Source organism: Eucyclogobius newberryi, unplaced genomic scaffold (assembly GCF_026437365.1).
Source record: "Eucyclogobius newberryi isolate DKJ021-1_F unplaced genomic scaffold, fEucNew1.0.hap1 SCAF_13, whole genome shotgun sequence".
Classification (NCBI taxonomy): Eukaryota; Metazoa; Chordata; class Actinopteri; order Gobiiformes; family Gobiidae; genus Eucyclogobius; species Eucyclogobius newberryi.
Window position 1 is genome coordinate 11,211,940 of NW_027315757.1, and position 16,285 is coordinate 11,228,224.

At 41.5% G+C, this 16,285-nt stretch overlaps 1 protein-coding gene across 2 annotated transcripts in view; it reads left to right on the top strand.

Moving 5' to 3' along the window:
• Positions 1-456: 456 nt before the first annotated feature.
• Positions 457-16,285, top strand: part of grin2aa (glutamate receptor, ionotropic, N-methyl D-aspartate 2A, a) — a 203,492-nt gene continuing 187,663 nt past the window's right edge. For both annotated transcript variants that reach the window (XM_072442601.1, XM_072442600.1), the window contains exons 1-2: positions 457-571; positions 9,563-10,036. In XM_072442601.1, the coding sequence (XP_072298702.1) occupies positions 9,566-10,036 (471 nt within the window). In that variant the 5' untranslated portion in view covers positions 457-571; positions 9,563-9,565. The remainder of the gene's footprint in view (positions 572-9,562; positions 10,037-16,285) is intronic.

Below are 16,285 nucleotides of genomic sequence, written 5' to 3' on the forward strand. Positions count from 1 at the left end.
GCGGCCACATTCACCAGTGAGGTCCAGTCTCTCACGTGCGTGACGGGATCCACAGCTTGAGAGAGAGAGAACGCGCGCGCGAGGGAGAGAGAAAGGGGGGGAGAGAAGTCGCCGCAGCGGGTCCCGTGCGCCGTGGGAAGCCCGCCGGAGCACAGCCAGAGCATCTACTGTACGACCCGACGAGCGTGTGCGTCTGCGTGCGTCTGGCGATCGCCTCCTCGCCTGGGACAGGAATAACGGGATACCGGGAGCTCGCACCGGCGCGCACAGAGGCAAAACGCACCATGGAAGCTCGCGGTGGAGAGTCAGTGCTGAGCAAAATGAAGATTGGATTACAACGAAAACTGTGATTTTTTCCCTCGAAGCCTCCCCAAGCCTGAAAAAAGGGGGGATTTCATTCAGCTTTTTGTGGACACACGGTGGAATAATTGACTGCGAGCGCTTGCTTCTCCTCTGCCTTGTGTGGTGCAGATCAGCAGTGAGGAGGCTGCATGCTCTGAGACGGGAGGAGGAGGACAGTTAGGATGACATCTAAAACCACTGCTTTGGAGCTCCGCGAAAGGGAGATGCTGTAAGTACTTTTTGTCATTTCGCTCTCATTATTCTGGGATGTGCACTGCGGCGCTTTCCCACCCGCCAAAGTGCGGCGCGCGCGGGGAGCCTGCGCCGCTCGCCCTGCTTAAATGCTCCTAACGCACAGGTGGACCGTCCAACATACCTGTGCATAACATACATCTGCGCTCGTGCGTCTCGGTGTTCTCCCTGGGCAAATGCGTGCGGCTGGTGCAGTGAGCAGAGCGCGTGCGGGCGCCTCCAAAGCGCGCTACACCTCAACAACGTACATTTTGGATTTTTTTTGTGTGCGTGGGGGGGAACGTTTTTTATTTTTTTAATTATTTTTTGAAGATTTCTTTTTTTTTAAACACTCTTCACAACAGAAAGACGCGTTTGTTTTGCACGTTTGCTTGAAATAGCCCGTGAGGCGCGATGCACAAGCACGCAGTATGTATGCCACAAGAGGGGAGAACGCTCCGTGTTTTCAGGCGTCTCTGTGAAACCAGTGCCACCACTAGTTTCACACCACATTGCGGCTTTTTTTTGTCTTGCCTGTGCTGTGGTTGGAACAACTTGCAGCACGCTCGTGTCTCTCATCCCATTCCTGGAATAATAAGTCACTGCGCTAAGTCTCTCCAGGGAGTATATACTGCTGTTGCTGCTGTTGCTGCTGCTGCTGATGATGATGCTGCTGCTGATGATTTATTTGGCGAAGAAAACCGTTTAGCGCAATATGTACGTCAGATGCGTCATGACAAGTAAAGCTCTACTCCAAAATTACTAATCTTTGACTCAGCGTGCGTCTCCTGGAGTTAGTGTGGGGTAAAATAAACCCCTGTTGTTTCTCCTCGGTCCACTAGGGGTCGTACTTACATTGTCTTCGGTCCGAATGAATTCTTAAACGGGAGATCCAAATGAATTCCCACGTCAAGTGTGTGCGCCGCCCTCATCCCTGCCACTGTCATGCATCAGTCACGTTGTGGAATCGCAGTACTTTTCACCCCCGACTTTGTCTCCTTGTTAAGGCGTCAGCTGATGCCCTAAGAAGGACAATGTACATTTTAGACAGGCAAGTAAGAGTCACATGTTCCTCCATGGGCATCAAAATGACATACTATATATGGCATTCTTCCATTTTCTATCTCATCTGCTTACTCTGTTAAATAAAGAGCATTGCCAAATCAAAATATAAATAGGAAAAACACAACAATTGTTCTTTTTTTTGCCGTTTCAATAAACAAAAATTAGTAGGCTGTGAGACGTCACTGTGGATTTCAATGTAAATGGTGCATACAGATTCTGCATCCCAATATTTACAGACTAAATGAATATGCACAAAACGTGGCTTCACAAGATTATTCTTATATTGGAGAAATGTATTTATCTTTACTCAACTATGCTTTTTTATTCAGGTGCATTGCCTGAACAATTTGTTAAAACATAAAGTCAAAGAGTATAACACTTTTTGTTTCCCTAAACCTCTTCTCACACTATGACTATGACCCCTAACTCCTCCCTAACTAAATTGACTACAATTTTTTTTTTACATTCAAACAGTATTGAATCTTACCGCATTTGCAGTTGGGAAACACTGCATTATCCTGTTGTAATTACCAGTCACCCTAAAGATTAATAAACTACAATACTACTTAATTAATTACAACATATTTGGCACTTTCACAAACTTGGAAAATCATGTAGTTTTTGTTGTAACTGTTATCATGTCTGGACAGTGCAGAGTGCAAATAATGATATTGTGAACTCTCTCTCTTGTCCACTCTCTGATTCTTGAGTCACTGCGTTACAGGCAAAGCAAGTGATACAAAAAAATCGGATAGAGAAACTTAACAGCTTGGTTTTTTCTGTGTTGGTACCGGGTGCAGAAAGAAGCAGAAAACCGGCCTGAAGTGTTGACATCCATTATATAAGAGAATCTGATCTTACGCTCGCTCTTGCTCCACACATACATGCACAAGGGGAATTAGCATGGAAGCTAAAGAGGCTTGTGTGCAGTGGGCAGACAACATGTTGAAGCCTGAGTGGTAACAGACCATTACTTCCACTGGGCTTCTCATGGGCGCTCATGCACAGGCCGGGGCGCATGCAGCAGATGGCGAGGGCCTAAGAGGGGAACCAAGAGTCCAGGGAAGAAAGGCTCACAGGAGGGAGAGGCAACTGTGGAGACAACTTAATGTTAAATTTAGAGGTCTAACATGGCTTAGTTTGACTGTAATGGACAATGTGTAAGGTTCAGGATTAATTATATTGGCAATGTTGGAAAATACAAAATGTGTCACAAAAACATTATAAACCTTTGTGATATCAAATTGTAAACTGCAGGGTTGGAATGTATAGTTTAATTGCAAATGAATGACACAAAAAAGTAGAGACAGACCATGGCGCTTTGTTCTTTTTCCGTGTTATGTAGCACAGTCATACCCAAATGTGGGTCTCCAAAGATTCTCAGCAGGTTCCCAGGGGTTCTTAGGAGAGAGCCAGATAATGAGAATTTTATTTAAGGGATGGCATGTTAATTTCATCTAATAATCATGACAGTTCTACAAGATCTTAATTAACCAGGAATAATTCTCAGGTCGGTGAACGATGTTTGGGTTGCCAACGTATCCATGGGCAAAATTGGGTAAATGGGAAAGACAGGTTGTGAACCAGTTTACCTTGATTCATTACTCTACTGGAACGCAGCCAACATTTTGAAATTTTGAAGGATTTAGTTAGACCTAATCTCTCAAGAAAGCAAGGCACGTTTGTACACAAGGCAATCCAAAGTGCTTCACACAACAGGAAAAAAAAGAAGACAATTTCATGTAACTAAAAATTATTTAAACAGTTTTGCAGTTCAGTCATGCAAAACGCAATTTTCTTTTGACTTTAAGAGGAAACCATTTTCTTGCTACTTGTTGTCATAAAACGTCCCAGTAAATCATAGTTGTTCAAAATCTGCCGTCTCTAAATCATAACAATCTCAACCCCGCCCTCCACACAATTCAGGGAAATTCAGTTAAAACTCCCCTGGGGCCACTTATCAGTCTTCTCTACAACTGCAGTAGTTTAAAAGTAGTTTGTTGCGTAAGCATATGGTATTTGTCATATCTTGCATCATTATCACTTAATCTACTTTTTTGGTAATTAGGGCTGTTTTCAAATTGTGGCTGATCCACCACCTCTTTTTGTTCATGGAGCTTTTATAAAATTAAAGGTATTGTCAGTGTCACTGCTTCATAATAAAAGTTACAACATGCACCTTTATGAAGTAGTTGGAAGGTTTTCCTGTTGGACAGTTTTGATTCCCACAAGTGTTTGTTAGAGTAAACCTTTGTATTTGCTCCCTTAACCAAAGCTTGATTGAAGATGCTTTATTGTCTACGTTTGAGCCGTCCTTCAATGCCATTAAGATAAAGGTGGAAGATAAGTAAACATTATAATATTACTGTAGTTTCTTTCAATACTGATTATATTGTATTCCTTATATTGTAGCAAGCACGCTGTTAGCATGCTGATATTTGTTAGTTTTACTGTGGTGGCAAAACTCGCTCTAGCATCAGACAGTTGTGAAAAGCACCTATACATTTGCGGTGAATAATTATGATACTCATAGTTCATTATGTAAGGATGTGGACTGCTGCAAAGACTTTAACATGAACTAACCTACTATTCAGACTTTAAGCCGCTACTCTTTCCCCACGCTTTGAACTCTGCGCCGCATACAACGGTGCGGTTAAGTTATAGATTTTGACTGGCTAACGGCCACCAGGGGGCACTCTAGCAGGAAGCGCAAGCGTTTTACACACTGTAGAAGAAGACGTCAATGGACAGCGGTCACTGTAATTTAAGCTTCAAAACGCGTAATTTTGTTTGCATAAAATTACATTCATTGTTTTGTGCAATACAATGCAATGAACCTTTACAAATACTTTTACAGGCATGTTTTAGCACACATTTTCCAAATATAATCATCGGGATAATCTTAGAAATACATATTTGTCTTTAAGCTCTAAGGGTCAAAATGAGACTGCTGTATGCTGTCCGCATCTAATAATAAAGCGTTTTTTTTGCGGCTAACCAGGAAATAGCGCTGGTGTGCTGTTGTTGTTAGCTGTGGTGTGACTGCAAAAGCACTCGTAATCTCAGCATGATGTATGATTGGAATGTTAGGAATGCATTAGGAAAGTGAGGATTAAGTTTACACCACTGTAAACGTTTAAAAAAGTACCGTAGTTCTGTTTTTCATGTTTGAATCTGGTACAGCACCTTTAATATCATCCACCCATATGCTAGGGCAACCTGTCAGGACCAGGAGCCAGGATCTGGGTGGGAGTACCTTTCACAGTGCGCTTGCATGTTGTGCATGTGTTACCTTGTTGTTAGAATGAGTAAAGATGAAAAGTACCCCATACACTTGCTTCCTTTGTGTCACAACATAACAAAACCTCCCAGTTATCTTTCTTACCATTCTATCCCTGGCTTTTTAAATAAATCATTGCTATAGTGTATGTCTACAGTGTGTTAATCCAATTTTAATGCCATTTAGAAATAGAGAAAGGAGGAGGAGGAGTGCAGTGGTAAACGCAATTGTATTAATCATCATGTAAAGATAATGCTGCTGAATTATTGATGCGCGTGAAACCTATTTTGTGTGTGTCTTCCGAGGGGGCTTCTGGCTATGGTGCGACAAGAGAGGAATCCATTTCAGATCTCGTGTTTTAGCTGGGAGAGATTTAGAACACAGATGTATTGAATATGGGAGCATTCTCTTAAAGGGATGTGCACGCCAAACCTTCATACATTTTACATACCACAGAGACCGTGGCAGCGCGAGTAAGTCTTAGTAGATCAATGGGATTTTTCTCTTTCTTTTCATTATTTACAGTCCTTTCCCAGTCCCTATTGCACTGCCTTAGTTGTGTTCTCTTTGTAGGTCCCACCACTCATTTTGAATCCAAATGTCAGACGGTTAATTAGTAGGAAAAGCTTCAATGCAACTCAACAAGCAAGACTGCAATACTTGAAATACTTATGGAACCCACATTGTTGAATTATTCTTTGTCTTCTAATTAACAATTTTGGAGTATTCATATCTCTCATATCACATCTTTCTGCATATGTTGGCAGTATTGTGTAGTTTGCAGTTGTTAGCCAAACTGTCCGATTTTGCTCGTCTCCTCTGAGCCTCGGTGGACTTCATGGCTCTGTGGTAACCTGCTTAAAGTGCCAGGAAAAGCACTTTCTCACAGTGCCACCCGTGAGTATGGAGCTATTATTCATAGACTTAAGTATAATAGTTGAACTCATAATAGTTTCAGCTGAATGCTCTAGTAATTATCACGCTCTAATGGAGAGGAAAGTTTGATTTTCCTGTATGAACACCACAGTAGGATAGGAAGATATTGTTGAACAAATCTTTAATTTGGACGGCAAGATAGATCACAACAATCAAATTATTTACGAGTTATATATTATGTAAACTTCTGGTGAATTCTGCCACCAGCATTACTCCATGCAGATGTTAAGATATGATAAGATAATCCTTTGTTGTTACTGTGCCTGCCTCCATGACGATGGATCAGTTTCATGTCATACAGTGGAACATTCCAGGCAAAGGTTAGGTCTGTAGAGAGGCGAGCCCGCACAAAAAAGTAATAATCAAAATTCAATGTTTTTCAAGGTATCGCTGAGTTAACTTCAAGTAACGATTGTTTCTGCAAACCTCAAAATATCTGCTTATATTCTGTAAGAACGCTGCTAACTCATAACCTAACTTGACCGGAACAAATATTTTCTCAAATGTTCAAATTGTTTTAAAAATCACAGTGAGCCCACGTGTATTATTCAGCTTTGGCATTAGAGCCTTCCACCGGAGTATCCCGTTTTATAACAGCATGACTAGGTATGACAAACTGGAGCCCACAGAAAAACACCATTCATTTGTCTGTAAGATCATGCCGGAACGTCCTGGCTTCCCACCTGTTCTGTACTTTAAGAAGAAAGAGGAATGAGATTTATTTTTTAAAGAACTGTGCAATCCTTGTTAAGCCTTTTTTAGTCTTTTGACAGTAGAGGTTGGGCGATTACAATGATATTTCTTCACTTTAGTCTTCAATTTGACTGTCTATTCACTTTTTGTGCCATACTTGAACTTCAATAGGCACATTTGAGCACTATTCTGATGGATTACCATAATAATATCATCATAATCATATTTGTCAACACCACCCAACCATAATTGAGACATAAAATCCCCAAAGAAGACTTGCCATTTTCAAGACAGGTGCTTGTATTACCTTTATCTTCCCTTTGGGCATGAATGTTTTCTTTGAGTTTATTTGTCCTTCGAGACATTTCTACCCTAATATGTGACACCTCCTTATGGCCTTCCTTTTGACTGAATGTTGCAGCTGTAATAGACACTTAGCAAGGACACGTGGCAGAAGTGAAGACAGCATGTCCTTTTCACAGAAATGCAATTCATTAAAGAGCTTAAAAAGAAGTAAAATGGGCTGCAACATTTAGCAGAGTCAACGCAATATTGCCATTTTGAAGATCGCACATAACAAATAGCAAAGACTGGAATTATTCAACTTATTATCCTCTCCAAACAACTTGTAAAATAAAACAATTTAAAATGCTAACCTTGTACTTTAGACCGCAACAATTAAAACCTATTATGAAATGCATTTATTCTTGGATTAGTCTAGCAATTCTTGAGTTTTGGTGCAATAAATAACTTTTAATGTGGAGGGTCCGCCTGCTTGTCTGCATTAAGTTTTAAATAAGTTTTCATATATGTTTTTTCATGCTTTCTATTGTACTGTTCTTGTTTAAAATGTGGACTTGAGAATCTTAATTAAAACATAAGTTGCTAATCTAATTGTCTTATTAATAGGCAGACATGAGATAAGTTTTCTACGATGGTACGATCCGGGCATCTAGAGCCATGATAGACGAGGGCATCTGGAAGTCAGTCATGCAACAACAACAGGCCTAATGTAGATGCAAACAAACAAGGGGGGGTGGAGGCATAAATCGTTGAGTGCACATGGGTACATGATGTGACCATATGTTTCATGCCCTTGTGATTTTGCTCATGCTGAATGCCGCACACCTACACTACGCTCCAGAGCCAAGACACTGTCACATGCATTTCACGCTCCTCTAGAGAACGGCTATCAGTCTTACTGTTCCAGCTCCAGGAAAAAGGCCATTGTGGGAATCTAAATAGTCTCAATTAGCAAATCAGGCGTGGTTGTAATTAGTTTAGTAATACAGGGAAATGTAATATTCTGTCTACATGTGGTCTTGATTTATTGTATGAACTCCAACTAAAGCTCCAAACATGCACGGAAATGCATGTGATAGTCATATTTTTGGAGGAGGATTTATTTTCCTTTAATGACAAGAAAAAACACAATGCTCTTGTTTAATTGAATTATTACCCATATAAAACAAATAATATTTTAAACTCGCCACAGCTTCAGAACATTGCACGCATTGTGAGACATTTTGTTATGTTTCAGAATTAGCCCTGTGTGGTCACGTGTTTTCCACCATGATATTTAGGCCTGTTTGAGGCGTGTAAGAGGAGGGCCCATGTCTATTTAATATGCACGTAAACAAGTCAATGGCGCATTTACTCCTACTCAGCAGCCGATATGACAAAAGTTTGGATGTGAAAACCAAACTTCTTGAGGCCCTGTGAAGATATCGCAGAGGTAAAAAATAAAGATATCTGTCATTAAAAATGTTTCAGCTGCGTAGACTCAGTCACTGTTTCTGCTGCTCAGAGCTTTAGTGTTAGCATTAGCAGTGACAGCTGCTTGTGGAGGAGGTGAGGACGCTATTCACTTGTATCGACCCAATCTAGTCCCTCATTCCGATCCAAGTCAATAGCAATACCAGTATCGGATCTGGACATCCCAATAACTGCTTTAACCTTTAATTTAATTTAATATACTGTCAAATTATTTCCCAATTACATAATTTAAGTAAAGTTTTTCTTTACTGCTATTGTTTGTCTTTGTGCCTCTCCAACACTCATTTACACTGTCCGAAGTCTGCGGTGGCACTTTTTAAAACACAGGAGAACTCTGTCTGGCATTTCAAGCTAATAATAGTCCTGCGTTTCTTTGTAGTCTTTATGTAACTCCCATCTAACTTACCCCCAGGACTCCCAATGATCTGCTCAGTGCGTGCGCTCTGTAGCTGTGGGGACGTGAGAATGCCTCTCTAAGCTGACTGAAGCAGTTGTACTTCGGGGGTTTCAATTATTTTGTCTGCATCATATCTTTTTCGAAAATGTATGTAACTAAGAAAGTCCCACAGTGATTCAGAATTGATTTATTTGCATCATTCTGGCCCTGGCATCCTTGTACATGTTAACAGTATTTTGTGTAGTGGTGGGGGAAACTGTAATACTTGCAAAACAAAAACAAGATAATGCAAATTCCACACAGAAAAGGCTTATACTGTAACTTGTGCGAGAGAACCAGAAGAAGAACGAGCAGCAGTTGTGAAAGTTTTATGCCCACATTTACCCCCTGAGAAGCAGAACATTTTCAAACCCTTCCCTATTAGAACATGTTATGACACATTTCTCCCAGATTCGGCCTGATTCTAACCAGCTTTTGCCAGTGACAAAAACAAGAGTTGGTTACTTTCCACCTTCCCTTTCTATACAAATGGCATCTCTTGAATAGTGACCAATGATTCAGCAGGCTGTTTAGTCATCTCTTCCTCAGCTGCCACACCTCTGCTGCTTCCTCTCAAGGCCATCTCCCACCGCACCAGGTTTATGTGTGCTTAATACCTCCGCAGAGAAAAGAAGGGAAGTGTGCTTTGAACGCTTGTACCAAAAGAGCGTCGCATTAACAATTTATTTCTCCTGTTTCTCCTTTCACCATCTTGTCCACACTTCAAACCCCACGCCTCACCTCCCCGATCTCACCCTTTTCATCTGATACCATTCCGTCGTTTCAAACCCATCTTTCCGCAGGGGATGAAGTGGTCCGGCGCGATGTCCCACAGCACCAGCCGAGGCAAGAGGAGGAGCAGAAGGGGCTATTGCAGGATCCTACTACTATGCTGGGCCATCCTGGTGGTCCTACTCGTCATGGCCCACCCGGCGGGCGCCCAGAAGCGATCGGGCTCGGAAAAAGTGCCCGTTTTGAACATTGCCGTAATCCTCGGACGCACCCGCTACATCTCCGACCGCGACATCCGGGCGTTGTGGAGCAAAGAGGACCCCATCGACGTGAACGTGGTGACTTTGCTGGTGAACGAAACTGATCCGAAAAGCATCATCACTCACATGTGCGACCTGATGTCCGGGACTAAGATCCACGGCGTAATCTTCGGAGATGGCACGGATCAGGAGGCTGTGGCTCAGATTTTGGATTTTATTTCCTCGCAGACGCTCATTCCAATCCTGGGCATCCACGGAGGGTCTTCTATGATCATGGCCGAAAAGGTAAGGCTAAATAAAAATAAAAAAACACTAGGCAACCGACACTGAATGGTTGACTGGCTGGTGTTTTGGCTTTGAACCGGTTGGGCTTGTACCAGTATGAGTGTTGCATGACTGTACAGAGTGTAATTTGTTGGTTTTAGGAGAGCTGCCCGAAACTCTGGCGTACCATCTGTGCTCAACCACAAACCTGTAAACAGACGGGAACACAAAGCACACACTAACCTGTCAGCCTTGATCGCTTTTGGCCGACGCTCCCTTCTACAAATTCCAAAGATCCACTGTTATCACGCCCGCAGATTGAAAGGAAGCGCGGACGTTCCGCTGTATCTCGCACATATCAGTGTATGCCTTGTCGGTGAGGCGTTACAGAGCGCGCAAGCTGCAGGGGAGGTGTTCGGAGATGGAATTTCACAACCATTTGCATACAAGAGATGGCCTAAGGGAGAGGTGTGAGAAAGAGGGAGACGTAGGTGGTTTTCTGGAACACTTTGTGCAGGATTCCCTCACACCAGGTGCTGCGGAGTCTCCCCTCTGGTTCTCACATTTGAACGGGCAATACCATTCGCCTGCCAATCAACTTTGGCTGTGAATACAGGCAACATAAATGGCACTTTGAATTTGCGACACAATGGCACACTTACATTGTGATATTTATAACTTTAAAAAAGCAGGGTAAGCATTTAAGCATCCTTAAGAAGCTACATATAGCATCCGTGTGTCTTTACTAAGCCCTTTTATGTAAGCAAAGGAAATCGGGTCAGCTGCAAGAGGTGTGGTTTATTCATCGCCATTGTTTTGCAATAGACTTACACATAGCCTACTTTCTCTAGAGTAAAGAACCCAATTGCCTCACAAAAATAGTGTCGCTTTTGTAAACAGTAGATTCTGGAAGATTTCCCCGTGTAGGGTCCTGTGTAGGGTCGTGTTGAAACTATGAAACTGTTGTTTGTTTGCAGTTATTAAAGAATTGTTGCTGCAGTAATGATTTATCGATTCCGAGCGAGAGTTAAGAAAGATTGCTGGAAAGAACATACGAAGGAGTGTAGGGAGGGGCCAGACTGGAAGAGGGGGGCGATAATCTGGGCGTTTGACCGGAGTAGAGGCTACCGAGCCGAGGAATGAGGGAGTATCCTGATTGGCACCTGCTGGAGAGTGTCATTGAAACAGCAGTCTCCGAGCTCTTCACATCACATCTGAGCCGAGAGACTTACAATTTGACTGCTAATGTTTTGGCTGCAGGGCCATGGGATACAGACCGAACACACACAGTTACAGACACGGCACACGTCTTTAGATTCAGAACAAAGCAGGTAAGATCGGGTTATTTTTGGTGGGTAAATGTTGGATTAGAATGTTGTTTTTTGTTGTTTCATTATTAAGTACCAGCGCCAATCACTCAGGCTGCGGATATAAAAATAGTATGCGTTTCACTATTTTGTTCTCAATATTTGCACCTCACATATGATTTGTGTGTGTGTCTGTGTGTGTGTCTGTGTGTGTCTGTGTGTGTCTGTGTGTGTGTGTTTCTGTGTGTGTGTGTGTCTGTGTGTCTGTGTATGTCTGTGTGTGTGTGTCTGTGTGTGTGTCTGTGTGTGTGTCTGTGTGTGTGTGTGTGTGTGTTTCTGTGTGTGTCTGTGTGTCTGTGTGTGTGTGTGTGTGTGTGTGTGTCTGTGTGTGTGTGTGTGTGTGTTTCTGTGTGTGTCTGTGTGTCTGTGTGTGTGTGTGTGTGTGTGTCTGTGTGTGTGTGTGTGTCTGTGTGTGTCTGTGTGTGTGTGTGTGTCTGTGTGTTTCTGTGTGTGTGTGTGTGTGTGTGTCTGTGTGTGTGTCTGTGTGTGTGTGTGTGTGTTTCTGTGTGTCTGTGACTGCTTTACATATTGGATTAGTGCATATAGCTACAAATTTGTATTGCTTGTGGACATCTTAATCAGCCTAAATAGTTTTGAGTGATTGTGTGCTTAATTAATTCATCTGATAAGATTGGATATTAATAATCAACTGGAATTACAGTCTAAATATACCGGAATATAACTAAGACATTGATTTCCATCTGTTGTCCCTCGGCAGGTAACAAACAAGGCAATTATAATCAGACTTGTTTTTCCTTTGAACATATTTTAAGCTATAGTGAAGGTGGTTACAGTTAGACATGTATTGTCGGTGGAAAGCAATTGCAATATATAGTCCTTTTGACTGACAGCACAGTCTGTCTGTATGAGATGCATCTGTGTTGTACGTCAAGCGTGCACTTCAAGTCCTACAAACCGCACTGTTTCCTATAGATTTCTGCCAAGACGATGGAAGGACAGGCAACATTTTTAGAATACAGATACTGAACTAAAAAACTTGATTTTGAGTCACGAGTCAGGAAAATATTTTAGTCAATTTGTTTTAACCCCGCTCACCTCTTGGTTGTTGCATCACGACACAGAAACAATGTCTGAGATAGTTGCAAACAATGGGCCTGATTGCATAAAAAATAGTGTCTAGCTTCTCTATTAGTTATATTACTCAAAAAAATGCTTAGAAAATGAAAAAGAAGATTTTTCATCAATTATCTGCATTCACAATACACTGCATAAATATAAATGGCGTTCATAGTAACCCAGCAAAGTTACAATCAAACAAAGGCCTTTAAAGTCAGTTCTTCTTTGAACTATAAGCTGTCTTTCTTGAATAATTTAGATATTTTATGTGTAGTTCTGCTTGTGTATAGACTAAGGATGGACAAAATCAGACAAATGGGGGCCACATAAACACTGCATATATTAAGCCCGGCTTGGTTCACCATCTTGTTTTTCTTTGCATTCTTAGTCTTGTCCACAGTTTATTTGTTCAAACTTAACAACACTCTTCGACTTGAGGTCACGTTTACACTCACTCTCTAAACCGTGATAATGCGCCACAGAGTTAAACCGCCTCTTTGGCAAGCGGCGCAGTTCTCCACTTAAAACAAGGATTACGCTCGCCTTTATGTCTCCCCTCCTTTTACACTTCTTTAAGTTCCACCATCTCCCCTTCACCCTCGGCAGGTCCAGGTTTAGAGCGACTCCCCTGCTCTGATGTGCCGTGCTCGCGCGCCAACTTGTTCTATGTAGATTTTGTGAACTAATCTCTATGCGCGCCATAAGAAGAAGCTTGCCTCCGATGATTATGCCTTGTAAGACCCTGGGCGCGTTTGTCTGTTCTGTTCACGCCTTCGCACTGTGCACGCTTTGATGGCGTGGCGTGCTCTGAATAGACTTTTGCGCTGTCATATTGAGGGCTAAATCTCCCTAGCGTTGTATCCACCCCGTAGACTGCGCACACGACAGGGTTGCCTGCTTATTCTTAGCCTGTTTTCAGTTTATGACGCTGCCCCTTTCCACCCATTTATCTCCATCCATCACACTGTCTTTTATGCTTTGCTTGTTAATTAGATAAATGTTGGTGCATCTCCCGGCGTCGGTGCCCCCTTCCATACATCTCGATGGCTTTGTTGAATAATGCATCACTCGACTGTATTGAAAAGAATGCATTATTGATTAAGGAAAAGAAATGTCTTCCTTCTGCTGCATTCTAAGCAATCCAGCTCCGAGGTACCACCCTGGCAGCTTAAAAAAATTCACTGCGTCAAAGAAAAGGAAGGGGAAAAAAACCTTATTTGGGGTTATTTGGCCTCAGCTCATTGCGTTTTCTCATTTTCTTGCTAACTTCTTTCTTCTACACTTGGCCAACTTGCCAAAGCGCTTTCTCCATCGCACCTGTTCGAAAGTGAGACGGCTCGAGCTTGTTGATTGGCTTCATGTAATTCTCACGCTAAATGGTTATCGACTTCCTCCCGAGTCAATAACGGCGGCGGGATCATGTTGGTCACTAACTCTTTTCACACGGTGTTCTATCAAGCTCCCATATTACACGCTATTATACTACATCGCCTTTGAGCTTTTAACCAAGTTTAAAGGTTGTTAGAAAAAGAGAATTAGATCTTGCACATTTAGGCAGTCACCACCTCAATAGCTGGATTACGGTTTCAAACTCCGACATCATTTAGTGGCAATCAACTGCTCCCCCGTGTTTTTAAACTCCATACACCTTATAATACTAATCATTTCAGCACTGCAGTTGTCTTCATTAGGATGTTTCTCTACTTTCAATCTTGCAGTTATTATTTTGATCCTGACCCGCCCCTGCCCGTCACGCACCACATAATCTGTTTTTCTCACAGTCACACAGAGAGAGCATGGAAAGTGGGGACAGTGAAGACTACACAAAGATACAGGTGCGATATCACAATATACCATAATCAGCGTTTTATAACCGGCCCCAGCCCACCCTGCATTAAAATGATAATTTCTTGGCCCAAACCCGACCCACGGGACCCATTTTCTAACTTAATGTTTTAATTGGAAAACATTCTTCTTCGGCACCTGCATTTTCAGATGGATTACTTTGCTCATGTGCTATGCCAGCGAATGTGTGAAATGACACCATTTGTTATGACAAATTTGCAGCATGGGTATTGTAAACACAATACCAACAGAAGGTAATTTAAAAGCTAAAATGATCAAAATGTGACAAAAAGACACAAACAACATAGTGAGAAAGTTTATTATAATAACATTGACGAGCAATTTAAATGTAGCATTTTATTTAGCTGGGGCCTTTTTTGTGTGCCTATCAATTTAATCAGAGCTGGGCGATTTTACAAACAAATCACAATGTTTAAAACAAATGCAAATAGTTTTGAGTTTCCTGAATATATATCATGTATAGACTTTTACTCATTGAAAGCTGTCAAATTTCTTCCCCCAATGTGTGCATTCTGCTCCAAATGCTTTTCCCGACATTGGATTGTCTGTAGACCTTGATTCAAACACCCAAACTTAACATTGATGATCACAAATGACTGAACGTCGATCTTGATTAACATTCAATTAACAGTACAGTGCAAAACCTGATCATAGTCTGCATGTTCAAGATGTGTGAACCGCAGAAAAGGGAAACATCTCTCGCCGCTCTGCTTTGAAAAGTAAAACAAACACTTTGCCTCTGAATAAAACAAAACGTTCACGAGGTCGGAAGCCGTGGCGATGCCGTTTCATGTTTCCTTTTGCGGTGACAGGGCAGAGATATTGTGCTGCCAGTTTCACCACGCTCCAAACAGGCCTCTCCCAAATTCTATCCCGCATATATCTTTTTAGGAAATGACAAACACGCTGAGCAATTAATTATTCACAAAATCAAACAAATTAATGGATCTTGTCTACTGCTCGGTGAAGCACGTAAACTTCATTTGCTTTATGAGCTGGAGATTTCTGCTCCAGTCCTCCGTCACCCCCTCCTCAACTTCCTCCCAAAAACAACACATTAATAAATGCTGTTTGATGCACTTGGGTTGGTAAGTCTTTTCATAACCTCCTCCAAAAGAGAAAATGTAAATGTACAATTAAAATCCATAGTTTCCTCATGTGCACTTCTGCCTTTGGAAGTACAGACGATCAGGGCAGGATCTTTACAAAGGATTAAAGGTGCATTATGTCACTTTTCTGGTGATGAGTCTGGTACTTTCTTGTCTCCTGAATGTTCCACAATATGATATTTAATGTAGGCCATCTATCTCAAATTCAAAATCTCCATGGCAACGAGTAGGTGGGGCGTGCAAGTTTCTGATTGCAATTGTTGTAGACATCATTTTCAACTAAATGGGCAAATTGTTCAGATTTGATGGATTTTAGATGATTTAGTCATTAGACATATAATGTTTGACTGAGATGTTGATAATGAAAATACTTTGCGCTCTGGCAAACATTTACATAAGAGCTGCACAATTAATCACAATAGAATAGAAATTAGCAATTTGAATCTAAATTATTTCTGCAGTCATTTAGATTACAATTGAAAAAATATCATGAAAAATCCTGCAATTCCTTAGAAGCCTTTATAAACATGAACAACGTCTTGACATGTGATTCCTGATGTTAATTTAGCAGTTTATATTTCAGTCTTCAGTTGTTCATACTCTTCTTACTAAATGTAAACCTGATTTGAAAACTGAAATTGAATATTGAATATTGAATATATATTGAATATCTTATGGACAACCCTAATGGACACGGTGGTCATTAAACACATTCAGGGTCGAAGTCATCTGGACGCTGTTTTTAGAAAAAGAGTCTCAAAATCTTATCAGCTATAGCCTCAACTACATATTTATCTGACCAGTTATCAATACAAAAGAAATGGCAGGATTTAGGCAGATTTAGTTTGGTC